Source organism: Harpia harpyja, chromosome 3 (genome assembly GCF_026419915.1).
Source record: "Harpia harpyja isolate bHarHar1 chromosome 3, bHarHar1 primary haplotype, whole genome shotgun sequence".
NCBI classification, from domain to species: domain Eukaryota; kingdom Metazoa; phylum Chordata; class Aves; order Accipitriformes; family Accipitridae; genus Harpia; species Harpia harpyja.
Genome location: NC_068942.1, coordinates 3,352,606 through 3,378,399, shown reverse-complemented (window position 1 = coordinate 3,378,399; position 25,794 = coordinate 3,352,606). Strand labels below are relative to the sequence as shown.

The following is a 25,794-nucleotide window of genomic DNA, read 5'->3' as shown; positions in this document are numbered from 1 at the left end:
CTCTGGATTTTGCAAAGTACAAACCCACACTCAGCAAGTGGGATGTGTTTTTAAGTCCTGGTTTAGACTCGCCCATTGTGACCATCTCGTGTCATTTCTTGCATAATCCAGGATACAGAACTTCTCTGAATTACTTCCTGCATCATGTAATAGCTGTTGTTGTTAGCATAGTTTACAACTTGCAGGGATGAAAAGTCTAGTAAGGCAGTTTGAAAGTTGGTCCAGGGGTTAAGTCTCCTCACAGCTAATATGCACTTAATTTTTAATATAAATTTCTCTAGGCTTAACTTCCAGTGACTGGAGTTTTGTATACCAGACTGAACAGACCACTCTTACTTCTGTTTCTCTGGGATTGTCTCCAAACAGCCAGGAAGACTGAAGTTTTGCCCAAGTTTGTCTTGGTACTAGTCCCTGTTTAAAGCTAGTAATGAGCTACCTTAACCCTGCAGTGCTTCAGGTTGCTGTAGAATTTTGTGTTCCAGGAAGTTTACATATTTAGACTCATGAAAACTCAGAAATGACTCAACGCTTGGTCACAAACCAAGATGTATAGCAGGGATATAGTTGCACTCTTGAATGAATCAATTTAGGTGCGTAATTCTATCTAGGTCACCCAGCATGAGGTTGCATTTCGAAAGCACTTCTGCCTGAATCTGTTACAGACATTTTTTCATCAACAACAGGCCCATAAATTGATAACCTAATTAAATTATTTATCAAGACTGTGGAATTCAGACATTTCTTTGGGGTGCATTAACACTCCCCATAACCCACTGCTAGTTTAGAACTTTGGAGGAAACGGCTTGCTCCAGGTGAGAGATTCCGATTTAGAGGAGACAAACCTGGAGAAGTCTGTCTCCAGCTGCATCTGAGGGACCATTTCTAGCTCCAGCAGGCTGTGACTCTGTCCTGTCAGTCCACAGCTGAGTGGAACAGAGGAGGACCCTGGGAATATCCAAATGCAGGTAGTTAATGAGCTGAGTTATTACTTTGCATCTGTTTTCCAAATTCAGTAGTTATTTTCTTAAATTTGTAATTCAGTCAAAACTGATTTACTGTCTAAATCTCATCTGCTGTTGAGAGTGATTTCAGGATATCGCAGCAAATGGAGTGCTTCAGTATGGACAAAGAGAATGAAGGTACATTGAGCTATTCCAAAAGTTTCTTAAATCCAGCCCTGCGGACTGCAAAGTTGTCTTTTGTTACGCTGCAAGGATTTAGCTTGAGATTGATTATACTGAATTCCACATAGTTGCACTTAAGTGTTGGACAGCCTCCATGGCATATACTAGGGCTACAGAAAGAGAATACGACATTTAGAGATCACCTGTACCTTTAATACTGTAAAATTTGTATTGATGATGATAAATCATTCCCTACCTTTGTTATAATACAGCATCCTTGGACCTTAATACAGAGTGTGTTTCTGCTCCACTAATGTTCTCACTGGGCTGCTCTGAACACCAAATCTACACAAGTCTTCCAGAATCAGTTGCAACAAGTCAAATCCAGGTGATCTAATCTCCTTAAACCTATGTGCTATTGTTCCGTTTATGCACATAACGATTATTTTAAGTTAGTGTGTTCATCTTATTTGTATGCCTTCTAAATTTCTCTGAGTCATTATTACCCCTGAAATAGTCAGTTGCTTATTTATAAGACTGTATTTCTTTCTTCCTCAGTGTATGACCTTACATTTGGCCATGCTGAAATTGTAAGTCTGGAAAACTGATTTCTTGTATTGATTTTATAATAACTAGACAGCTATTGTAAGTGACACCCAGTCTGATGTTTCTGTTACATTTTAGAGGCTTTTAAATAGTTTTTCTACTCTTAAACATGAAAGAAAGCAAAGACAAATACTATAATAACCAAAGGCCTAATGGTACAAAGTTAAAATAACTGCATCTTCAATACATAGAACTGGGAGCCAGGAAGGTGGCTGGCTTTAGCACAGGCTAATTCTTTGAGGAGAGCCTCTGACTCGAGTCCTCTAAATGGTAGATATAGTAATATTAGACAACAGATAACAACCCCCCAAATGCCTTTAAGAAGCAGAGAAGACCCTGGAGATGTTTAGTAGTATTTGCTTCCTTCTTTAAACCATTGTAGACCAGCTGTCCTCTCAGCTTAAACCAATCTGAATAAATGTCTAATCGTTCATAATGAGGTATTAGTGGGTATTTACTTTCCAGGACTCTCCTAATCTCATGTCACACCAATTTGTAACCCAAGAGAGAGTCTACAAGAATGAAATGCATGATCACAGACCGCTTAGTTTTCACCAGTTAGCAAGAGACACCAGAATTAGACCTTAACATGACTCGTGCTCTAATGTTAGCCTGTCCTGGCATTATTTTGGTTGAGCTTTTACAGTGGAAGGAAGCCTGCCGAACATGCTCCGAAGCTTTGCCTAAGGTATGCCGTGCTGTTAGAAGGGATACGGTATAAACACGTCTTCCCTGCTCCTGCCTGCATTACCTTGCGCCTTGCCTATCATCTGGTCTGCAGTTCCAGCAAAGCCCTTCCCGTGGCATTTACACAGCACAAGACTGGATTCATGCATCTGCTTTGTACCTGGGGCCATCCTGTGACCACTTGCTTGTGCAGCTGCATAATTGGGTGTCTACTCTGTAAAGCATTTATCTCTCTTGTTTAAATCGGGATTTCTAAAGAGCTGCCCGTCAATAGAGTAAACCTAGTGATTTTCTGTGACTCACCGACAGCACTGAGACTGTTTTTATTAGGGAGATCAGTATATCTCTTAGCTATAGGACACATCAGATAATTTTAGTTAAGGACGTTCTACTGCCCTGTTTGACATTAGGTTTTTCTGCAGCACCAAAAATCAAATCATGCTCAGCCCTGAAGCAACATCATCTCATCTGACACAATAGGTACTAAAATCTGGTCGTTTCTGTATTACACCAAGATCAAAGCTGCACAGAGATGCACAGCAGGGCTTCAGACGTGGTTAAAATGTGCTGAGAATACCCTAGTTTGCTGTCCATGAATGGAGGAAATCTCTTCTACTTTCAGCTACACATTATTTCCAATTTCCTTAATTCAAAAGTAGCCCCCTATATGTTTTAGAATGCTAAGAGATTACCAAAATGCCTAAGTGAGTTAGGACCCTGAATCATGTTGGCTTTCAATGGGATTCAATACCTAAAAGGCCTTTGAGTGCCTACATCTGCTTTGGTACCAGGGGAGTTAGGCCCTGGTGTCACTGCTACCCTTTGTTGCACATGTGGGTACAAGATGCTCTGCAGTTCCAGGGCCTTCATTGCCCTGAACACAGAAATGTTTGAATAATGCAGTCATCACTAAATTATCTGAAGGTCTTATAACATAATATCCCCTGAACTACTGATCAAACTCTGCAGGGTAGTACGTTATTCCCGGCTATTGTACTGCAAGGGTGGTGAAAGGATAGGTTTAACTGAACTGGTGTAGCAAGAGTGCCCCTCCTGTGTTAGATCCACGGAGGGACACGACAGAAGGGTAGATACACCTGGCTTCAAACATCAGCTGCACCAATTTCACTACATTTCCATAAGCAGAGTACTAAGCCTGTAGCGACTGGCTGCAGTGATAAGATGCTCAGCAGTTCCTGACATTGATTATGAGGAATCCGCACATGAGAGAACCTCTTGGTCAGACTTTTGTACCACAGGAGCCTGGTGGCCATCCTGTGGTGCCCTTTTTTTTTTTTTCTTCTGAATAGGTGATTTTTTTTTTTCAGGGACTGAATGAAGGCTGAAGGAGGGAGAGAGCCTCATTCTCTGAATGCCTGAGGGCATGTGAAGCAGGGATATAACAGGGGGGAAAGGTAGCCAAAAGCAGTTTTTGTGTCCTGTATTCAAAGGCTGAAGGTTAGAGCAGTCCCACGTTCACCCTGGATGGCCTTTGGAAGTAAGGATTACTTATTACACAGGGATGTCTTGCCACAGCATTTTCATCTTTCAAGCAGGCCTCGCACAGAGAATGCAAATGTGCCTGCTTAAACTGCTCAAGGGGTGTAAAGAGTTTAGTGTAAATGAGAATGAGTCCCTGGGCATTCTGAGAGGAATCTCGAGAGACATCTTCCATCACACAGGCTTTTTACAGGGGAGTACGCTGTCTGTTAAAACCTTCAAACTCTGCTGACAGCGTAAAAGAAACTCCAAGCTGGTCTCTTGTGCAGCAGCAACCTAAAACGTGCATCTGGTCAGTGTATTTCACACTGCTATCTCCATTCCAGCCGTAGCAAAGCATTTATATAGATCAGGATGACTTGTACTAGCTGTTGACATTAATACAACTCTCACATAAGGATCCACAAGCAAATATATAGGAAATAAGACGCCATGGAAAACATCTTTGGCTGTGGCTTGTCACCCCACAGCTGTCAATAATGTAACATTTCCTGCTGTGGGTTTATCCTGCTCCCAAATCATCACTAACACAGACAGGTGGGATCTCACCATCATAAAACCTGGTGTGATGACTTTGGCAATCCATCTGAGCAGCAGAAGGAATGTGAGCATTTTAGCAGACCCTGTTTTACATCTGAAGCCTAGTGCAAAGTGTTAAAGAATATATTTTTCTTAAGACTAGGTACTTGTCTTAGCTAAGTATGTTGAGAAATCCTTGTAGAACTGAGCCATCAGCGGAGGTATGATTGCTTAAATTATGAAGGATCCTGAAGTGGCTGCCTCCCAAGGGCAAAGTCGCAGCACCGTCTGGAAGAAGGTGCAAGGCAGAAGTGTCCTTGAGGAGTCCAGCTACCGGCAGTGGCACTGAATCACTTCCAGAAGTTTTATATCACACGAAGTCCGTGAGACTGGTTCTCTACAACAAGCCCCGGTGAGCACAGAGAGCAAGGAGCTCTCCCAGGGCTCTGTGCACACATCTGCACCAGACGGATCAGCAGAGGCTCCAGGGCTTCTGCAAACAGAATCTATATGAGCAGATAACTCTGTCTTGTCAGTACTGGGAGAGGAGACACTCATGTCAGTTCATGAGGGTATTGGTGAAATCACTTAGGATTTAATATGATTCATCTGAGATGAAATAGGTGAGAGGCGAGATCAGTTTGCTTGTACTTGCACATCAGCTGCCTGGGTGCCAGCGAGGAAGCTCTGCGAGACCGTGGCTGCAGAGTTTGGCTATGGGTGGTGAATGCTACTAAATACTTGATAACGTTACTGTATTGAGGAAACACAGTTCCAAACTGAACTGGAGTGACAGATGATACCCACGCACAATACAAACCCCGTGTGCCTCGTGCCATGACAGCGCCAATCGCAAAGCATATTCCTCATTCATTATAGAGGGTTTGACCGACTACAGACATTAGGTTAGTAGACAGCCATATGAGATGCACCAGTAAGGCTGGTATTCTGTGCAAACTTTGGAGACATAGCATTAGTCAACTTTGACATAAAAAAGGGGACTTGTTTCCTTTCAGCCTCATGAACAACAATTGGCGGTCTGTTATTTCAAGCGATGCTCTTGCTCTCCCTGGCTTTCTGAGTGCTAGCCGAAAAGTCTCAGAAGAGGAAGTCGGACATAAACTGAGCAGCTGCAGGAGGGCGCTTTGTGTCTCTGCCAGTACTTCCAAGTAAGTGGACAGAGGGTTAAAGAGAAATAGATGCACTAGTTCATACCCTTAGGTTATCAAGACTAACGAAAATTGTGTTGCGTGGTAAAAGGAATCAGGATTGTATTCCTGAGTTTAGTTCAGAGACGGGTTGGTTCTTTCTGAGGACAAGTGAAAAAGTGGCAAATTAAATTAAAAGTCCTGTCAGAAGCATCACTTGCCTGACACCCAAAGAATGGGCCAGACTACAAGAGCCTGAAAGAAATGCAAATGACATGTCAAAAACTAATTTAAAAATATTAGGAAAATATTGATAATTATTTATATTTCATTTGGTAGGACCAGGTAGAAAGTTGTTGAGGTTTTGTTCCTGAGTCAGAGAAAGCCTCTTTCAGTTAGTGCCCGAGTTTTGTTACGAGAGCAGAAGAGCTAGATTCACGACTCTGGAATCCATCCCAGCCGTGGCCGAGTTTTGTTATGAGAGCAGAAGAGCTAGATTCACGACTCTGGAATCCATCCCAGCCGTGGATCTGGAAAAGCTGACGCTGTGGCTTGTCCCATGGAGACGGGCTGCTTTCTGAACAACACTCAAGAGAGAAGATGACTACCCAGTGCCTTCAGTGAATTTCAGAGAACACCTCGGGGAAGGACAACAGAAACAAACCGTATCGGATGAAAACGGTTTTAAGCCCTCTTCCTTCATTCTTAAGTTTCCCAACACTGCCAATCGTGGAGGCAAGATGCTGTTTCCAGCCGGCAATGGCAAACGCCAATTTCGGAGAGAGCATCCTCAGCGATGCCGTGTGATGGGGAGGCGGGGGGGGGGGGGGGGGGGAGGGCAAAGGGGTCTTGTACAAACCGGCCTTAAAAAATCTTCGCGGGCCACCTTCTCGAGGAGGTGTTCTGCAGCACCCTTCCCATCCTCTCTTAGTACTCCGGGGAGTATTTCACGTTCTGTTAGTTGAACGGGGACGGGGCGGAGGGCGGCAGACCCCCCGCGGCGACTCAGGTGATGGAGCGGAGGGCGGAGGGGAGGCGCCGGCCCTGCCGGCGGGGGCGGACCGCGGCTGCCCCCCCCTCCCTCCTCCGCCTCCCGAACCCCCCGCCGGGCTCCGGCTTTAAATACGGGGCTGTAGCGGCGTTCCCCGGTATCCCCCCCCTCTCCGCCGCCGCCATGGTCGAAGCTTTCTGCGCTACCTGGAAGCTGGTGGACAGCCACAACTTCGACGAGTACATGAAGGCGCTGGGTAAGTACGGCCGGGCGGCAGCGGCGCGGTTAGAGCTGGAGTTTTGCACCGTCCTTTAAAAAAAAAAAAAAAAATTGAATTACAGGTGTAGGTGAGGCATTCGCAGAGGCGGGGGAGGTTTGGGCGGCTGTGCCTCAGTAGAGTTAATTTGATGGGGGGGTCATTCGGCCGGGGGGGGGGGTTTATGTGAGAGCCGTCCTGCTGGGGAGAGGCTCCGGGAGGTGCCGGAGAAAGAAGGGCAAACGCTGCCGACAGATAAAACTGCAAACAAACACGAGCAAAAGCAATCGTTGTGCCGGAGCGGTAAGAAACTGAAAGCCAGAGAAGCAGAAGCGATCGCCACCCGTTCCGCGGCGCTGCTGAATTCGGGGTTCCTCGTCACGGTGCGCGGAGGTAAGGGAGGGTACGGAGCTGCCTCTTGGGGGGGGGACATGCACCTATGGATGCTTTAGGGATAAGGGCACAAGCGAAGCAGAAAGTAGAGTTTCACTGTGATGGCTTAAAGGTGTAGAGTGGGGGAATCTGTACCTCGATGTGTGGCAAAAAAAAAAAAGTAAAAACCCGCATGTCTGATGGATTTCTCTTTTCCTTTGATGGTCTAGGAGTGGGGTTTGCAACACGGCAGGTGGGGAATGTAACTAAACCCACTGTGATTATCAGCAGCGAGGGGGACAAGGTAGTGATCAGGACTCAAAGCACTTTCAAAAACACAGAAATCAGCTTTAAACTTGGAGAGGAATTTGATGAAACTACCCCTGATGATAGAAACTGCAAAGTAAGTGAACTCTTGGGCTGCAGTGGCTTCTTTTTCCTCTTCTTCCTCCCCACCCCCGCCCCTGAGGCTGTATCTTTGGTAGGGTGAAAGGAAAAAAAAAAAAAAGTAACTTCTGCTACTGCCAGTTGCAGCACTGTGAAGGACAGGAAAAAAAGACAAGATTGCATCTTATTTGCCCACTTATGCCATGTCTTGTCTGAAGCAATGCGTTATGTCACCAGCCCCCTTCTAGTCTTCCTTCCAGCATCGAAGAATTGTGTTGGCTGCCCACTTTTCTTTCAAGCCAAACATCATTTGGCATAACTTTTCCCAGTTGAAATTGGGAAATGCCTTCTTCCCTGCATTTTTGGGGGGCTTAATGTAAACGCTGCCCCAAAGCACATCTGAAACAGTGGTTCTTGTGAGACTGGAACTTGAAGGAAACAACTTTTTTAATCCTTTGACATGAACAAGAATTGTATGGAGCTCGTGCTTAAAACGAGCATGATTCACAGGCTTGGCTTTAAAATGGCTGGGACTACTTTATCATTCTAGATCCACATCCATCTATTGAAGAGAATTCAATAGAATAGTGCATGCTGAATGTGTGAGCAGAATCCCAAATACCCCAAATAAATGAGCGTCTTTGTGTTTCTTCGTATCTCACAGTCAGTTGTGACCTTGGACGGAGACAAGCTAGTGCACGTACAGAAGTGGGATGGCAAAGAGACAAACTTTGTGAGAGAAATAAAGGATGGCAAAATGGTAATGGTAAGTATAAAGCTCACTGAGCATTCACGTACACTGCTAATGCTCCTCACTTACATTTATCTCAAGCTTTATGAACAGACAGTGTTACATATACACAAATCCTTAAACTAATTGGTGGGGAAAGCTAACAGAGATTTTTCAAATGTTTATTTTGTTTTGCATCTTGTTTTACTGACAACTAAAAAATTGCTAGTGGTTTTAGGCAGGCCAGCCTGTGGATTTCCAGAGTGTTTATGTTCTTTCTAGAGTTTGTGTAAATGCTCAAGCAAAAAAAAAAAAAAAAAAAAAAAAAACCCTGGTGAGCTGGAAAAGACACAAAGTTCTGGATGATACAGGCAATGATCTGTTGCCAGTGCTAACTTAGATTTCTTTAAAAACTTGTTTTATATATGCATGCATAAATATTTAACTACACAGAACAAGTATTTCCCTAGGAAAATAAATTACAATATTGCAGGAGGTAATAGCATTTTCATATTTAATAATAAAGGGTTTATTCCTCCTACCTTGTTAAAAACTATGATAAACAGCAATTGAATGTGAATTTGAAGCAAGACTTTTCTTCACACTTTTCCTGACTTTTCAGGAACAGGAGTATGGGGTGAATAAATGGTGTAAGTTAATATATCTAATGTCCAGGGCAGCGCTTCTCATCCTTATTTTTGGCACAGAGATGTAACTTTCAAAAATAAAACCTCTTCAGCTATACTAATCTATGTGACTTGGTTGTTGGGGAAAACCAGTTAGCTTGTTTTCCAAATACTTTGGAGAGTATCTGTATGGATGGAGACCTCCAAATATTTAAAAGCTTAAAGCATACAGTCAGTGCAACACAATGTGACAAGTGATACAAGGGAAAATACGTGCTTTGTTTTTGGAAACAGCTACATGCATTATACAGAAAACCTTTTCCTTTGGAGTTTGAACACGGTGAGATGCCCTGTTCCACTTCAGGCAATGCCTCCAAAACTCACACACTGCAGTTAGTGTTCTGCACAACTGCAGCGACTAAAATATTTGGTAGTTCTAGCTACCTAAGTGCACAGAATGCATTTATTTTAGTACAGGGTTCTCCTTAAGTATATGCCTATGCATAATAGTATAGAATGTGGGTATAGAGGACTTGGAGTTTTAGATTGTACATCTCGCATCATGATCAGCTTTGGAAAGATCAGTGTTAAATCTGTATTAAAACAATGCTGTATTTAAGAAACTACATTCACAAAAACTAGAAAAATTAAACAGTTGTTTCTAGCCTCACTATAGTTGCCTTGTAAATATGCAGTATGTGCTTCTTGGGTTTGAAAGCAGCAAGGAGAAAGTTAGGTTTATTACGGGAACTGTAACTAAGGTTTTGCCTCTTGTTCATTTAAAATATCAATAATCTACACCAATTTGTTCTTCTATAAATTATATGATGTAAACCAACCTTGCTCTAGCATGGGCTTCTTTAATATGTGTTAAGTCATTATAGAAAATGGTCCAGTATCTAACGTGTCTGTCTTTTCCTTGGACTTGCAGACTCTCACCTTTGGTGATGTGGTTGCTGTTCGCCACTATGAGAAAGCGTAGAGTTTACCTGACCTCTGTCCAGATGTTACTTCTGCTGGATGGATTAATGTACCGTCCACAACTGAACGTAGCTAAAATGCACATTTCTGGCATGAAAGGTTAATAAAGAGTTTTGGGGGGGTGTTTTTTTTTAAAAAAAAAACCTATGCCATCAAATTGGCAAGCTTGTGCTGTATAGTGAAACAGGTTAAGCTTGGCATTAAATTTCTAAAACACTTGCCTCTTTTTTTTTTTTTTTTTTTTTTACAGTAAATGGAACATATTTGAATTGTTTTGGAATGCAGATCAAACAGAAATTAAAAAGTTTTTTAAACCTGTGCTCCTCTTGCATTTAATCAGCTAATATTCCAGTGTTCTGGAGGGAATTGTTGGAAGTTCCTTTTTCCAAGTTAAGCAACAGAAAAGCATGTGGTGCACAACGCTGCAGCAGCCTTTCAATGTGGTGTAGAGTACATGGGAAACGAAAAATTGCCTTCACTCTACTTCAGTGGCTTCTTTTTGCTGGAGAAATCTAAAGCCCCTGTCTTTATAGAATTAGGCAGAGAATTGAGAGGCTCAAGCCAGTTTCAGCTCCTCTCTTCACTGGGAACTTGTTATCCTGTGCATGCTGAGGTCAATAGTCAGCCTTCGATATTAGGGGGGATCCTATAGTTTTGGTTTTAATAGTTATGAGAGTTTTTCATTTGTTTTGGTGGGTGGTTTTTTTTTTGCTAATATACAAAAGATTGAAGTGTTTCACAGGGCGAGAGGAGAGGACCAACGTGATGAAGGGCAGGACTGGGGGAACCTAAAGTACAAAGCTTATCTTTTCATCAGTCTCCACAGGGGTGGGAGGAAAACAAAGGGAAAATGGTACAAGACAAACCTGCTGAGATTCCCCTCCCTGAGCTCTAGTTTCATAGCTAATATGTACAGCAGATAACCATTTTTTATTAAGATAAAATGCTGCTTAAAAGAGAGAAATTAAAACCTTATTCCTGAAGAATATTTCCTTAAAAGACATGGGTGGGGAAAAGTGCCTTATACTTCAGATTATTAGGAAAATTGAAACAGGTCGCTGGCAGCATGGAGGAGATTGTTTAGGAAGTCCATGTTTCCTGACACATTGACTCAGTGAACTACATGGAGGTGTAGCTGCCTGTAACTTTTCAAACCATGGCAGAGCTGAGCTGTGGCTTTAGCTGGTCAGTACTTGGGGTGGGAGGCGGGGGGGGGGCATGTGGCTGCAGAGGGAGGTGCAGGAGGGGCATCCTGCCCAAATTCCCGGCCCTAATACTGTACCGTGCCATCCTTCAGGTCTGCTACGTGGTATCATGGGAAGTGGCTTCTTGCTTCCCTGGGTAGCTAGGATAACACGGGTAGCGCATCTCACTCATCTGGATAAAAGTTCAGACGTAACTACGGCACCTAGCCAACAGAAATGCAAAATTCAACGTTAGTAGCTTTACTTTTTCACAAAGAAGCGGCCTGAAAGGACCATCCAAGTCTGTTTTCTCTTGTGGGGAACACTATACAGCTAGAGGACAGAGTCCTTAATTATAAACCATTATAAATATGTTTTATTTGGTGGATATCGATAGCTTTTAAAATCTAGGAGTGAACTTTTTTCATCAGAAAAATGAAAAGTAGGACTTGTTCCAGTGGTGTGGGGAGCTCTGCAGTCTCTATAGTGTGGGCTGCTTCAGCTGCTATAGTGCAAGTTATGTTTAAACAGCATCTTCCGCCCTTCAGTTTTATTAGCTCATTTAATCCTCAGCCTCAGTAACTAATACAGCTTTCATGTATGTGCCTCCCCTCCCTTGCTGCCAGTTTGCCTGCGGGTGCATTCGCCACATGACTGTCCTTCCCAGCCACCCCTTCTCAGAAAGGTGGGAGCAACTGCTTTTCCTTTGTCACTGGGGAAAACAGACCTGGGTCCCCAGTACTGGCATTCATCGATGCAAGTGATTTGTGCAGTCGTGAATTAAAAAAATAAGGTTTTTATTAAGTATGAGGAAAGGAATGCAGAGACAGGTTGTTAAGGCTTGGTCTACAAATAAACCCTGAACGGTAAACATTTTACATTACAGTCGTTTTTAAACAAAGGCTACTTTTCCCTACATACATATCTTCCGTAAGTCACGTGAAAGCATCATGAAGCTTATTGGTGAAGTCTTCTGCTGTTCTAAAGATAAACAATATTAATGTCAAATTAAATAAGGGAGAGAAAAGTGGAGAAGCGGTGCCCGTGGCACTGCTCGGAGGAGTGGAAAAGTGAGGAAAAATACTGACATATGGGACTTCCAGCTGCTGGTAAAATGGGTTTACAAAGCCCCAGAAAGCAGATCTGAACAGAAGAGCACAGTGAGCAGCGCGATGCTCGGGGTCAGCTACGGGATCCATGCCGTCATTATTCTGGTCTGCTCCTGAATCTGACGCTGAGCCTTCTCCCTTCACCAGAAACTTCTCTTGACTCCAGCAGCAAACAGCGGCTCCGCCACCATAAAGCCTTAGCGACGGAGACGCGTATTTACAGCGCACCTCAGCATTTTCCTTCGGCTGTACTAAAGGCGTACTCGACGGCGTTATTTCGTCAGCTTTTTTAATTCTGAAGCGCCTTAAGTAACCAGGATCCATTTTCACAGGTCTGCTGTGAGAAACGTTCCTTCCAAGAGACTCCCGCACGGCGTCCGAGCGCTGCCGGTACAGGGCAGGCTCGGCCCCGGCTCTGCCGGTCGGTAGCACCGGCGGGGCCACGGCGGGCTGCGGGGGTGGGGGAAAAAGGAAAAAAAGGATTTTCAGCCACGGGTCCCGGCCGCTTCGGAGAGCCGTCAGCCCAGGGCTCGAAGGGACAGGCCCGCCGGGCGGCCCGGCCCGAGCGGGGAAGGGACAGCCGCCTTCCCGCCTCATCCTCCTTCCAGGCCGCCTGCGGTCAGCCGGCGCCGTCAATTCGGCCCGGGCGGCGGCCACGCTGGCTCCTACGAGCTCCCCGGCGCCTCAGTGGTGACGGCTCCCCCCCATCCCCCCGGGGCCCGGCCCGGCTGAGGCGGCGGCCGTCCCCGCCGTCCGCCCTCCGCGGCCGGGCCGGCTCCTGGCCCCCGCTGCCCGCGGGCGGGGCGCGGTGGCGGCTTCCGGAGCTCGCCTCAGCCTCCCGGGGCTCGGCCCTTCTCCTCCGCGGCGGGGCGGTCCCATGAGGTACCGTCGGCGGGCAGGGCTGTCCCGGCACGGCCCGACATGGAGCCGCGGCGGGGGGGACGCGCCGCCCGCTTGACCCTCGGCCTGGCCCTGCTCTGCTCCGCGCTGGAGGCGGCGCCGGCCGGCCCGCAGCCCCGCTCCGCCGTGGGTGAGTCCGCCGAGGGGGGAGAAGCGGCTGAGAGGGGCCGGCCGCCCCCGCCAAGGGTGACGGCGGGCAGGGGGCTCGCCCGGGGAGGACGGGGGAAGCCGGTCGGCCGCTGAGGGGAGGGGGGGGACGACACGACGGACCGGCCGCCCCTCCGTGCTGCCGGCGGGGGGAAGGCCCGGGCCGGGCGCTCCCCTCTTGCTCCTCCGTTGCCTCCCCTTCCCGTAGGCTGCTGCGGCGGTGTTCGCTGTCCCAGCTGGCTTCGGCTTCGTGTGACCTTCTAGATAAGCAAACGCGTGGCTGTTCAGGTCTGGGGGGGGGGGGTGTGAGGGTGGTCTTAAGTGGGGATAGATCGAGTTGGCCGGGGCGCCCCGGAGGGCGGCAGGTGAGGCGAGCCCTGCCCTGCCTTCGGCGCGGTGTCCTGAGGCACAGACTGCAAACATTAAACTTGGTTTTTGTGCTGTCAGCAAACACACGCACGCTGCCCGGCGTGATCCGAGGTGCGGTAACGCACGCAGGTGAGCGCTCCGAAATGGTTTCCGCAGGATTTTCATTCCCTGTGACTGGTACGTGCTTCGGACCGAAGACGCAGCGGCCTGCGGGCGTTTCTCTGTCTCCTGTTGGTAGGAGTCACGGTTTTGCAGGTTTTGGAGATCGCTGCTGCTCTTTGCTTCCTGAAATAAAACTCCATGGCGTCCGGGCGCGCCGTGCCTGCTCTGCCACAGAGTGAGCATGTGACCTTGGGAAAAATCAATTTATATCTGTCTCGCTTTCACAACCACTACCCCAGATACACGTGTGCCTTTCCCGAGGGCTTTGAAACCGACGGAAAGAAATTACTCTTATTTTACGTGAAACTTGAAGGCTGGTAGTCTAATACAAGCTTAATTCATCTTGTTCACCGTATCCCTATGCTTCTCTGCTCCTTTATCTGTGCAGCGCTAAATAGCAGTGGCTAAGAATGTGTCAGCCTGGAAAGTAGTGAGTAGGTGACACACCTCTCTCTGGTGGGAAGCCTGGTTTCTTTGCTACTGCGGCTGCTGGGGAGAAGAAGAGCTTTGAAATTTTTGCACGCATGCTGTTTCTTGCCTTTCTTTCTGGACTGTGATCTTTTACAGTAGCTTCCAGCCAGGGAAGGTCTGGGAAAATAATTAAAATGCAACTCCCTCTCTTTTCAGGTGGAGTGGAGAAGTCCTTCTATGGCCTCCTCTCCTCTCCAGTTTCCAGATTGCTATTAATGAAAGGGAGCTGATTTTCCCGTCCCTACCAAGCTCCGTTTTTTTTCTGCTGAGCAGCTTAAACCTATGCCTCTGCTTCTGTTTTCAGTTTTTCTAAGCAGACTACGTGAAGGACTTTTGTCAGGAATGCAGAACTCGCCCACAGTTATCAGACGGGCTAGTCAACAATTTGTTAAATTTATTCTCCTTTGCAAAGCTTGGAAGAGGAATAGCAGTAGACAAACTGGAGCAAACTTGGCGTTACCCATGTATATCCAGTTCAAATGCAAATAATGCATTTTCTTTAATCTTTGTTTTCTGAAAACAGGGCAGTTCTGGCATGTATCTGACCTACATTTAGATCCGACTTACCACATTACCCCTGATCGCACCAAAGTTTGTTCTTCTTCCAAAGGAGCCAATGCCTCCAACCCAGGCCCTTTTGGAGACTTTTTGTGTGATTCTCCATATCAACTTATTTTGTCAGCATTTGCATTCATGAAAGATTCAAAACAGCAGGTTTCATTCATGATTTGGACAGGGTAAGTGTTCAAGTCACTCTGCAGTTAAAGCTTTTAACAGCTGGATAATCATATAGTGCAGTAATTCACAAGTTTATATTTGCACCAACAGATCTGAGTTTAGTATCTCACAAATGCTACATCTAAATAGTCACTTTAGTTGTCCAGATGGCTGAGTGCAAGATGGAGAATGTAAGGCCTTAGGAACAGATTTTGGTCTCTGTAATCATTTCTGGATATTGTTGGACTGTTCACTGGGTCATTTACCACATGACTGTATTAGTATAAGTTAATAGAAATGGTGTGGCAACGCTGGGAAGTGGAAAAAGCAAAAAGAAAGGTCAGAGGAATAACTGACTGGAATGAATTATTATGGGAGGTACTGGATTTTGTAGGTCTTAAGGTCATTAAATCTAAAGTGCATCCCTTTTTAGAAGATACACTTTAACTGTATTTTATCTGGTTCTGTAAGAGGTAACTAGAATCAAGCAATACTATAGCTTATGTTGTTTTTTTTTAAAGTGCTATAAAGTGACCATTCAGCTTCGGTGCCTGTCTGAGTTCCAGATCAGGGGCTAGCAGGGGGAGGATAACAGTGTCATAGATGTTGTCTCTCTCCTCATTACTATAACTCATAGCTGCATGTGCTTCTAAACAAAGTGTGGTTTCACAGTCCCTGATTGCAGTATTTTGGATGTGTGCAGTCCCCTGTTGACTAAAACGTTTACCTCTTCTGTGCTGATCTTCCTTATTAGAAAATGGGCATAATAATATTCTGTCTCTCACACAGGTGTTATCTATGAGCCTTTGTGTGCCTTAGCAGTGGGACTGGAGAAAGAAGTGTGAAAGGGAGGCATATGAGTAGCTTGATAGTACCATGCCCTGTTACTTTCTAGGTATTCATGAAAGATAACATTAATTTACCCTTCTGCCATAGCAAAATTCTCCATTCTACCATCACATAATTTTTTATGGTATACGTTAATGGATAATTTACCAGAGAGATTAGTATCTTTGAGTGTTTGTGAGAACTAGTTTGTTTATCAATGATGGGGTATTTTTTACTGGAAAGGTTATATATGTTATGTCACTTAATTTCGCTGGGGGAAGGCTGTTAGGAAATATGAATATGTAAAGACAAGTGATTAATTTATTTCACTTACTGTACTTCATTTTCAACAGGATGTTGTTAAAAGGGAAAAAGCAAACTTATGAGGTTGTGCAGATGACGGAGGATATATAACCCAAATTGCACAGTAGCTCAAAATGATGGAGTAGAATTAATTTAATTTCTAAGAAATCTTAGTTATAAGAAGTGTGAATCATAGGATAAACATTAGCCTACTTGTTTGTTTTTTTTAAAAAAAAAGCCTTTGCAGAGAGCCTTTCAGGCAATTCTATGATTTTAATTAAAGAGTCTATAGTAGTATTACATACTAGAGTGTAGATGTGTTTGCAGAATTTTTTGGCTTTCCTTATGTTGCTAATAAACCTTTGTTAATAAAGCCTTTTCCTTTTTCAGAGATAGTCCTCCTCATGTTCCTGTAAAAGAACTCTCCACAAAGTTGGTCATTAACATCATTGGCAATATGAGTTCTACAATTCGTAATTTCTTTCCGGATCTTCAGGTTTTCCCGGCCTTGGGCAATCATGACTACTGGCCACAGGTAAAGCAAGTTAGAAATTTGTTTAAGTATCATACTGAGTGTGTTCCTAACCCCTCAGAAAGCAGGTGTAAAAAATCAGAGTTACATTTTTGTAACTATTATCCTGGAAACAGTATTCTACAATTCTCCAATTAGCATTTAAAATTATAAATAGTTCCAATGGAGAACAGAAAGTACATCTCTCTCTGTGTTAAGTTACCCAAGCAAACGTTGATGCCAGGTAAAATCTGTACGTTGCCTGAGGTCGTGCAAATTTACTGCTAATTGTTCCTCATGGCTTAGAACCACCAGTTCTCATCATAGTTAATACACACTTACTTTTTTCTTGCTGTGTAAGTCGTGCATGTGTGTACATAACTTAATCTAATAGAAATGACATCATTAGTGGATCTGTGAGCCCGTGGTAAGATTCAAGGCCTACCAAAAGGCCTACTGGAAATCTGTCTGCTGACATAACTGGATTTTTTTAACCAGACTAATGGCAGAATTTTTGTAAAGTTCCCATAGTTTTGCCACTATTATTAAAAATAGTCTTTTTTTCTTTCCTTATTGGACACTTAGAAATATTTGCATTGATGATTTACGGGATGTGTGGGCCATTGCAGCTGAGGACGGTGCTTTTTTACTGTCAGTGTTCTGTGAATATTGTTCTTGGCATAGCTCAAAAGTAAACAGTTGCTTCATGTGTCCTTTAAAGTGTATTGTGGGTTGATCTGGCAGTACACAGGACTGAGAAGCAAATTCTGTCATTGGATCTGAGGGGATCGGAAGGGATGAGCCCATCAGCTAAAATATTTTGTTTGAAACGCCTAATGGGAATTCAGTAACACCCCTTCACACCCCCCAAAGACTTTTGTTCCAGCTTTCTGTGTTACTCATTAGGCCTATCAGGGTATATCTTGGTGTAGTAGGTGATTGTATTATTGTCTGTATCATTGCTGGAGTTAGTGATTCCCAAATCAGGGAGTAGCAGAGGTGCTTAGAGAGGGGAAAGGGAAATGTGAGAGGCAAAATAAGAGCTAAACATATCTTGGAAATGCGAGTGCACAAACCAAGCTGGGACTTCAGTCTCTTCTGTTCTTGCTCTGGTAGTCACCAGCTTGTCACCAGAAACCACTGGTAGAGTGTTTTGATAAGTAACACCTTAACTGAATTCTCACTCAGTGTTTTGTTTTCATTTTGTTTCATTTTTTAAAAAACCTTAACAGAGAAGAGTTGTCATTCAACAGTCTCTTTTGATATACAAGAAAAAAACTGTATACAGTAACCTTGTAGACAAAGAATGTAGTGACTTTTCCAACAAATACGAGTTTTGTTTGTGAAATTAAATCTGAAGACAGAAAAAAGATGGTCAGGAGGGGCAGACAGGCAGCAAATAGTATTTTGAAGCAGGCTGCTGATTGGAATAACTGTTGTAGTTCTCTCTGCACAAAACCACACAGGAGTGTTTCTGTGATACTTGCTTTGAAATGGCAGGCTTTGCTACTACGCAGAACTGACATACCTTTCTGTTACTGTTTGAAAAAGACCATGGGATCAGAAATTCCCCACTATGGGGTCATTTCAGGTTGTTGGATTTTTTTTTTTTTTTCCTGTTGATGACATTTCTGTTTTTCATCTGGACATGCTTGGCAAATGTCCCATAGACTGGAAGTGATGTGGAGCATGCCACACACTGCAGGCTGTTCCAGAGCAAGTGTGAAAGCTGTGCGCTCACCATGCACTGAAGAATTTTATTGCTCTCTATTGTGTTCTGACCTGTCCATCTTAACAATTTAACGGTCTTGGGTGATTTTTCTTGCAGAGCCTATTAAAAATACTACTCAGGTTAATCAAGCATTGGGGTACCTCTCAGATCGTATATCGTGACCTCGGTCTTTCTGCGTAGTCTTACTTGTTTCACATCCTTGCCCCTGCTTAAAACAAATTCCTGAACTGCTGTCTAATCCACAAGTTCACAGAGCACTGACTTGCCTGGGTCCAAACCACCTTCAGTCCATAACATGGCCTCTTATCTGAGATCAGGTTTTACTATGTCTGTTAGTGACTGTTAGCTCTGGCTGACCTGGTGTGGCTCAAAGCTTTCTTAATAACTGGTATCTGTGCACTGCAAGCAACAAATGTCTGAACAGACTTCTGATTGCACTACTCCTAGACAGAGACTTAGTGCCTAAGCCTCTAATAACGTAGGTTTAGTTTCAAAGGTCTTAGAAAGGTCAAATTTTATGTTTAAGATAACATGCACTGTAATACTGTTCCTATTTTTGGACCTCTGCTTTCTTCTTCTAGCACCAAGAATCCAAGCAGGTATTTTAGGAGAGGCAAGGACAGGCTGGGATCTTCCTGTCAGGGTTAGGTGAGAGCACGGCTCTTATCAGGCTGTGGCGCTTGGACAGTGCTTGGCGCAGACCGAAAGGTGCTACAGTCCTAATTAGAGCTGGTGGGAGAAAACATTGGCAAAACTTTTCTTTTACGTTTTAAATGCGTTGTTACTAGAACTACAGGTTATCATGGAAATACTTGTGAGTTTCACCTGAATGCTTCTGAGGACCGTTGTGGAGTTTTGGGGAGCTGCTGTGAACCCCCGGTTGCTTGAAAAATTCACCTGCTATAAAAGAAGCTTATGTTCAAGCTTTTCCTCCAAGAGACTTTATTTTTAGACTTTGAATGTTCAGTTTATGTATTTATTAGTTTTGCAGAATGTATGGTTTTCCACTCTGCTGTGCTCCTAAGGCTTGAAATATTTCTGGCATTAGTTTATCAATGCATTAACAAGGCCATCCAGTCCGTTCTAAGTTCAGGCATTTGCTCCTGATCAGCAATACTGGATGTTCAGAAGTTTTTGTTTTTTCCTTTCTTGAGTTCCTCCTGGTGATGAGTGGATACACTTAGGTGTTATGTGAGAGGGCAGGTGGGATAATTTAGTGACTTTTTTGTCTGTATGTCTGAATGCTAAGACTTAGGCAGGTTCTGCTCTCTCACAGGATCAGCTTCCTGTAACTACCAGTGAAGTTTACAATGCTGTAGCGGATTTCTGGAAACCTTGGCTAACTGATGAAGCAATCAGTACCTTCAGAAAAGGTAAAATGTGCCAGTAATGCATTGTAAAGCTAGGGCTTAGAGAACTGATGTTTCTATAGATTTGTCCCGTTTGTTTAGTGAAGTCTCATAGGATGAATCAGCACAACGGATTATCTGTAATGCTTCTCCTGGAAGAAGTTACTTGTCTTTTTGAATAGCAATGTTTATTTTCAGGGTACATTTATTCTCCTCTGGTGCAATAATTAGTGCTTCTTGTAACATGTACAGTATTATTGGCTTCGTACCAATGCATGTGAAATATCTTATTGCCTTCAAGACCTCGTAATACTTTTTAGATAAAGGTGTATGATGCATGAGAAGATTTAAATTTGGTTGTAAAAAAATTGATGAAATGTTGTTTCTGTTTTGATACTACATGTATTTCAGAGCATATTGAATAGGCACATATTTGTTCAAGTTATAATAGCACATAGTCTTGGTGATTATACTGTTAATTGCAGTTCTTCCTGGAGGAACCTATATGTTTGCAGTATTTCAAGAAACGTGGACTTTCTAACAATTACTGCACCTCTCGGTGTGGAAGAACTTCTTCCGTGTCAGTTGGATAATTGCATCTGAAAACTGTCAAATAAACACAAAGGCAATTACAGGCAAGAATTCATAAAAAATTTAGTGTCAACTTCTCCTGCTAAAATGTAGCTAAAACCAGATTCTTAGGATGTTCTCTTGTGATAAGGTGATGCATGGCTTGAATAAACATGCCATATTCTATTTTATTAGAAAGAGTAAGGCTGGGTATTTTGTCAGTGCTGTACTTCCATTCTGAAGTTGTGCTTTGAAGCCTTTCATTTTGCAGATGACGTTGCTCTTATTTTCACAGGTGGCTTCTACACACAACTGTTTGAATCCAGTGATAGCTCTCAACCGCTGCGGATAATCAGTCTGAACACAAATTTATATTACAGCCCCAACAGTGTAACTGTGAATATCACTGACCCAGCCAACCAGTTTGCCTGGCTGGAGGGAATACTAGAAGCCTCTTCACAAAAGGAGGAAAAGGTAGGGGCTGTGAACAGAACCCATCAGCATTATTTGTTTGAACTTTGAAAAGAAAAGAAAAGAAGTAGAGACAATGAAAAGAGAAACATGATTCTAGGAGAATATTAATGGTACCAAAAATACTGCAAGATAAAAATTTCATTTTTAAAAATAATTCTTCCTTAAATATGCACATTATACTACAACAATTAATAAAATAGTTGAATGCAGTTTCTCAAATTATACAGTAAAATACCTTTTCTTTCTTACTATTTTTACAAATACTCTAGAAGCCAGGATGAGAATACTTAATACTTTCACTTTTGTTTCTGACTCTCTTTACTCATAGCCTGTAATTTTAAAATGTGCACCCTTGGCCTGAGACGAAAGCTAGTGTATTTCATTTACATTTTAATGTAATTACAAGTATCAAAAATAGAAACTAAAAAGGAGTTTGTCAACGACAAAACTTATCCAAGCTGCAGCAATTGCTATGATTTGAGTGTTATAATAAATTGTCTTAAAATAGTCAGGTTTTGAAGTGAGGTTATAAATTGTTGGCTCGTGTTTGATTGATTGGTGTGGGGATTGGATCATTCTCTGACCAGAAGAAGTGTTTAATTTGACATGTTTACATTTTTCTACGGTGTTGTAATTTTAAAAATATTATATTACAGTCGGGAGAAAGGAGAGATTTCCCTTCCTCATAAAACCCTGCAGCATATTGGTTGGTGTGTGCAGTTGGAACCAAGTCTTGACCTCAGACAGAGAGGTTTTAACCAGTTCTTCCATGTTTCTGGTGTCTCTCTGACTGTGCAGCCTCTGTAATATTCTAACATAAGTTTTTCTTGCTATCCTCTTGAGATGCCATATCATAAGTCTTGTCCTAGTAACTTATTTTTTAATTTGAAATAATTGATCAGATTTTCATTTGGCCTAAAATCACACATAGATTTATTGGAACTTTTTTCCCAAAAATATACTGAATTCACTAAAAAAAAAATTATTTATTTTCTCTGATTATGAATTTAAACATTCTTACTATTTGTATTTTGTATAACAAAACTGTCGGGATTTATAGCTTTCAGAATGCCATTTCTGAGATAGCATTATTATAAAATCATGGTAAACATTTCTAAGTTACAGCTAAGAGTCTAAGTTTCAAATGAAGGTGCTAATTGTGCTTTCTGTATCTAATTCCTTAGGTATATATAATAGGACATGTACCAATAGGATACTTGCCATATGCAAGGAATACTACAGCTATCAGGGAGTATTACAATGAGAGACTGGTAAAGATTTTTCGCAAATACAGTAGTGTTATTGCGGGGCAGTTTTTTGGACATACACATAGAGATAGTATCATGGTCCTCCTGGATGAAGAAGGTAATGATGCTTGTTGAATCCTTCATCTTTCTCTTCTTGATTAAAAGCAAATTAATACTTTCTTGCAGCCTTTGTTATAAATAATTGAAGAAGGAAATTGGGAAATACTGCTATTTATCTACAAGAGTACATACTCCCAATTTTTTTTCCAGAGAGAACCTTGCAAGGCAGACTGTCTTTTTTTGTTGAAGTCAGAAGAGACTCCCCAAGCTTCCTGTTTTTTTTTTTAATGAATGGTTATGCCTAGACAAGGATTTCTAGTCTTTCCCCTCTGCTCTGTCAGTGACACGGGCAAATTACACTAGCCAGTTGCTATTGTGTAATGTGTCAAAGGGAATGTTCTCAGGCCAACTAGACATGCTCTGTGTTCTTGTGTTTCCTGCATCATTACTGTGCCTCTCTGCTGAGTTCCCTGCTGCTTCAAAGTTAATTAAGATAAGGGTAAGCAGGAGGCAGGGGAAAGTCTCTGCCTGTTGCATCTCTTAGATCAGCTAATTTCCCTTCAAGAAAAGCACCCATGTTTGAAAATTTTGTTTATTGCTTTGAAATCCCTTAGTTTTAAGCATGGGCTTGGCCGTATAGAGCACTCTTAACATCTCTAACAGAAGATCTCTAACAAGTAACTGGTTATATATTTGTGTCTGTACCATAGAACAGTGAGAGGACCATTGCTTTGGTTTATGTAAAATACCCAAATATTAATTGACTCTTCATCTGTGTTTTATATGAACTCATAAAAGCAATGCCCAAAATGCTGACTGGGGTAACAGTATTCTAAATCGTTTACCTTTTTACATGGCATTATCATGGAATTAATCTCCAGTAAAAAGGAATCCAGCCCTAGTGAAAGAACTGGCTTTTTATATTTTTTTAAATGGTATTCAGGGCAGTCTTATACCTACATATTTTTGTACCTTGTCCCATTTGTGCATGAAATCATCATCTCTACTGCAAATTTCACTGAGGACAGACTGATCTCGGTGCCTTGTTGTTACAGTTTGCATGAGCAAGTAACTGCTTCCAAATTGTTTTAATAATTTTGCATCTTTTGACAAAATTTAAACAGTGAAATTGCATGTAGCTAAATACAGTTTGTGTTTATCGTACAGTTTTGGGCTGTCTTCTATTCATGCTATTTTCATCTTGACAAAATTCCAGAGAATTCAAGATAAATGTAATTTTGTAGCCAACATCAGTGTACTGGGATACAGAGCTCAGTTATATCCTCTCCAGAAGAATCTACTGATGTCCAAGCTTTCAAAGCTTCTGCTCATATGTGGAGACTGACCTTGTGATTTCACTGCAGTGATGTTGTCAGAGAAAGGAATAGTTAGGGCTTCTTTTTTTGTTCCACAGAGAACCTCTCAATATACTTACCTGCATATTCTGTCTAATTAAAAACGGTGTACATCCTCATGTTTCAGTTGCTGTAAAGATTGGTGTTCACGTACCAGGTGCTTGGCTAGTCTACATGAGTGAAGTCAGGCTCAGGTGGTCATACCCTGGCGTTTCTAATAACATCATAAATACATAAAGCAACATGCAAAATATAGCATGGAGACAGCAACTAAAAGTTTTGAATATTTCTTCAGCAGAAATATGCAAATTTACATAAAGGCAAGACGATTTTGCACAGCTAGTTGAATTGGTGGGAAGCCTCTAGTATCGACAGACTTAACTGGTAACACACTGGAATGTGTGCTGTGGTATTTTACACAGATTTTGGTCTATCCAGTGGAAGTATAGGAGGAGTTCACAGTGATATAGCTAATCCAGGGAGAAAAAAGTGCTAATGTCCCTAAGCCAGTCACTCTGGTTCTTGCTGTGTTAACGGAAACTGTTTCCTCACCTTTCCTCTTCCTGCAGAAAAGCCAGTAAATTCCTTGTTTGTGGCACCTGCTGTAACCCCAGTGAAGAATGTATGGCAAATGGAGTCCAATAACCCTGGCGTCAGATTGTATCAATATGATCTTCTTGATTATAGCTTGCTGGTAAGTAAAGATTTTAAAGCATTTTTTAAGACTTTAAATAATAGCGTCATTAAAAATTACAGTAAGATGTCAGCCTTTGTAGTATTATGGCTATTGGTGGGATGTTGGTGCTTACTCTTATTTTTCTTCCTGGGCAAAGGAAAGGAAATCTGAAAGAGAACTTGGTCAGTCGTTCTGTACGTGCAGGACTCCCCAGTACTCCCTGTTCTCCATGGAATGTTTTTACGATGTAGAATCAAAGACAGTCAGAAATTTTCTGGGCGGAATCCTAAAACTATTTGCAGGGACCTCTGCAACAGTGAAAAAGGTTCACCTAAATCCTGGGCTTGTTTACATACAAATGTTGTTTGCTGGTTTTGGCCTGAGCTTAGTGATGCAGTCCATGAAAAGCTTCTAAAGGGTGTGGAAGAGCAGATGAAGAAAAGCTCTTTTAACCGTGTGATGTCTTTTGTAATCATGCACCTTCCTACATAGAGTTTATACTTTTTATAGGAAATTATAGATAAATTTAGAAGGAAAAAAGTAGAATACTTCTATCTCGTGATTTTTGGAGATAAAGTGAATCCTCTATAATTATTTTGGCTCTGAATGGCTCGGATATTCTCTCTGTAATTCAGGGTAAAATCTTGACCTTGCTGAGTTCAGTGACAATGCATCCTGCAGCTTAACTGGGACTGTGGTTTCCCTCTGGAGACGTATGCTAATACAGGCTACTACTTTCTTGTGGCAGATTTCACTCCTGCATCTCCATCTCTCCTTTTCCCTTAAATTCTCCCTGGGCCATTCTTTTTCTGTCCATTCTGCCCTTCAAGCAGTGCCTGCAGAAAAGAAACTTCCAGTTCTCACCCTTTTGCCCCACTCCCCTAAAGCAGACGTGAGCATAGTGGAGTTTATTTTACAGTTTGGACAGGAAAGACCTCTAGCACTGCCACTGCTGCCTTTTGTGACTCCTTTTTCTTCTCCTCCCCATCCCCCCACCATTACTGCACCACAAGTACCAGTTTGGGTGTAAGCCCAGCTCTTGGGGTGGGACGTGACCTTCTGTTCAGTTGTGAATAATGAGGAGCGACAGCTTCCTAATCAATGTATCACTCTAGAGACTTAATGAAGCAGGGAAGAAAGTAATACAGCCGTGCCTATTTTTTCTTTCTTTTTTTTTTTTAAACTGTAGGATCTTTGGCAGTTTTACTTGGACCTCAGAGACGCCAACAAGAAAAATGAATCGAACTGGAAATTAGAATACATCCTGACTAAAGCTTACGGCATTGAAGACTTGAAGCCAGAAAGCCTATATGAAATGGTCAAGCAGTTGTCTATGCCACACAGCACACTGTTTGAGCAGTATTACAGTAACTTCATTGTGAGTTATGACAAAACCATTGTCTGTGAAGAGGGGTGCAAGACCTGCCAAATATGTGCAATCCAATATTTGGATTACTCCTCATACACAGATTGTATCAATCGGGAAGCAATGTGGAGGTGAAGTCTCCGTCCGATTTATGCTGCTCTTGACTTTAGCCTGTGATTTAAAGAACCTGTTCATCCTTTCGCTCAAGCACTGGTAGACTGACAGGGAGCCTGTGGGATTTCTCTGAACTTCAAGGGAGCAATAAATCTCCCTAGATCTTTCTTATTGTAAACATGTCTTCCTTCCACATCTAAATAAAAGTTTGTTGGCTGTGTAA

At 42.7% G+C, this 25,794-nt stretch overlaps 2 protein-coding genes across 4 annotated transcripts; both read left to right on the top strand.

Annotated features, from left to right (window-relative positions):
• The first annotated feature begins 6,657 nt into the window (after positions 1-6,657).
• Positions 6,658-10,057, top strand: FABP7 (fatty acid binding protein 7). Its single transcript, XM_052781189.1, has 4 exons — positions 6,658-6,831; positions 7,434-7,606; positions 8,255-8,356; positions 9,878-10,057. Exons 1-4 carry the CDS (start codon positions 6,759-6,761, stop codon positions 9,926-9,928), a joined length of 399 nt encoding a protein of 132 aa, XP_052637149.1. The 5' UTR covers positions 6,658-6,758; the 3' UTR covers positions 9,929-10,057.
• A 2,991-nt stretch (positions 10,058-13,048) lies between these two features.
• Positions 13,049-25,794, top strand: SMPDL3A (sphingomyelin phosphodiesterase acid like 3A). Of its 3 annotated transcripts, none has more exons than XM_052781186.1 (8): positions 13,049-13,250; positions 14,793-15,006; positions 16,508-16,652; positions 19,637-19,733; positions 20,575-20,753; positions 21,938-22,118; positions 23,985-24,109; positions 25,281-25,794. In XM_052781186.1, the coding sequence occupies exons 1-8, from the start codon at positions 13,142-13,144 to the stop codon at positions 25,590-25,592; spliced, it is 1,362 nt and encodes a 453-aa protein (XP_052637146.1). In that variant the 5' UTR covers positions 13,049-13,141; the 3' UTR covers positions 25,593-25,794. The 3 variants fall into 3 exon arrangements, with proteins under 3 accessions (XP_052637146.1, XP_052637148.1, XP_052637147.1); XM_052781188.1 differs by lacking the exon at positions 13,049-13,250 and adding an exon at positions 13,537-13,555; XM_052781187.1 differs by lacking the exon at positions 13,049-13,250 and adding an exon at positions 15,776-15,881 and having other exon boundaries at positions 14,893-15,006.

What these genes read in the sequence shown, in the direction of transcription:
- SMPDL3A (XM_052781186.1), top strand. Translation starts at nt 13,142, where the DNA reads ATGGAGCCGCGGCGGGGGGGACGCGCCGCCCGCTTGACCCTCGGCCTG. An exon ending in GCAGCCCCGCTCCGCCGTGG is followed by an intron (nt 13,251 to 14,792) that starts GTGAGTCCGCCG and finishes TTCTGAAAACAG; the next exon opens with GGCAGTTCTGGCATGTATCT. An exon ending in TCATTCATGATTTGGACAGG is followed by an intron (nt 15,007 to 16,507) that starts GTAAGTGTTCAA and finishes TTCCTTTTTCAG; the next exon opens with AGATAGTCCTCCTCATGTTC.
- FABP7 (XM_052781189.1), top strand. Translation starts at nt 6,759, where the DNA reads ATGGTCGAAGCTTTCTGCGCTACCTGGAAGCTGGTGGACAGCCACAAC. An exon ending in CTGATGATAGAAACTGCAAA is followed by an intron (nt 7,607 to 8,254) that starts GTAAGTGAACTC and finishes CGTATCTCACAG; the next exon opens with TCAGTTGTGACCTTGGACGG. An exon ending in AGGATGGCAAAATGGTAATG is followed by an intron (nt 8,357 to 9,877) that starts GTAAGTATAAAG and finishes TTGGACTTGCAG; the next exon opens with ACTCTCACCTTTGGTGATGT.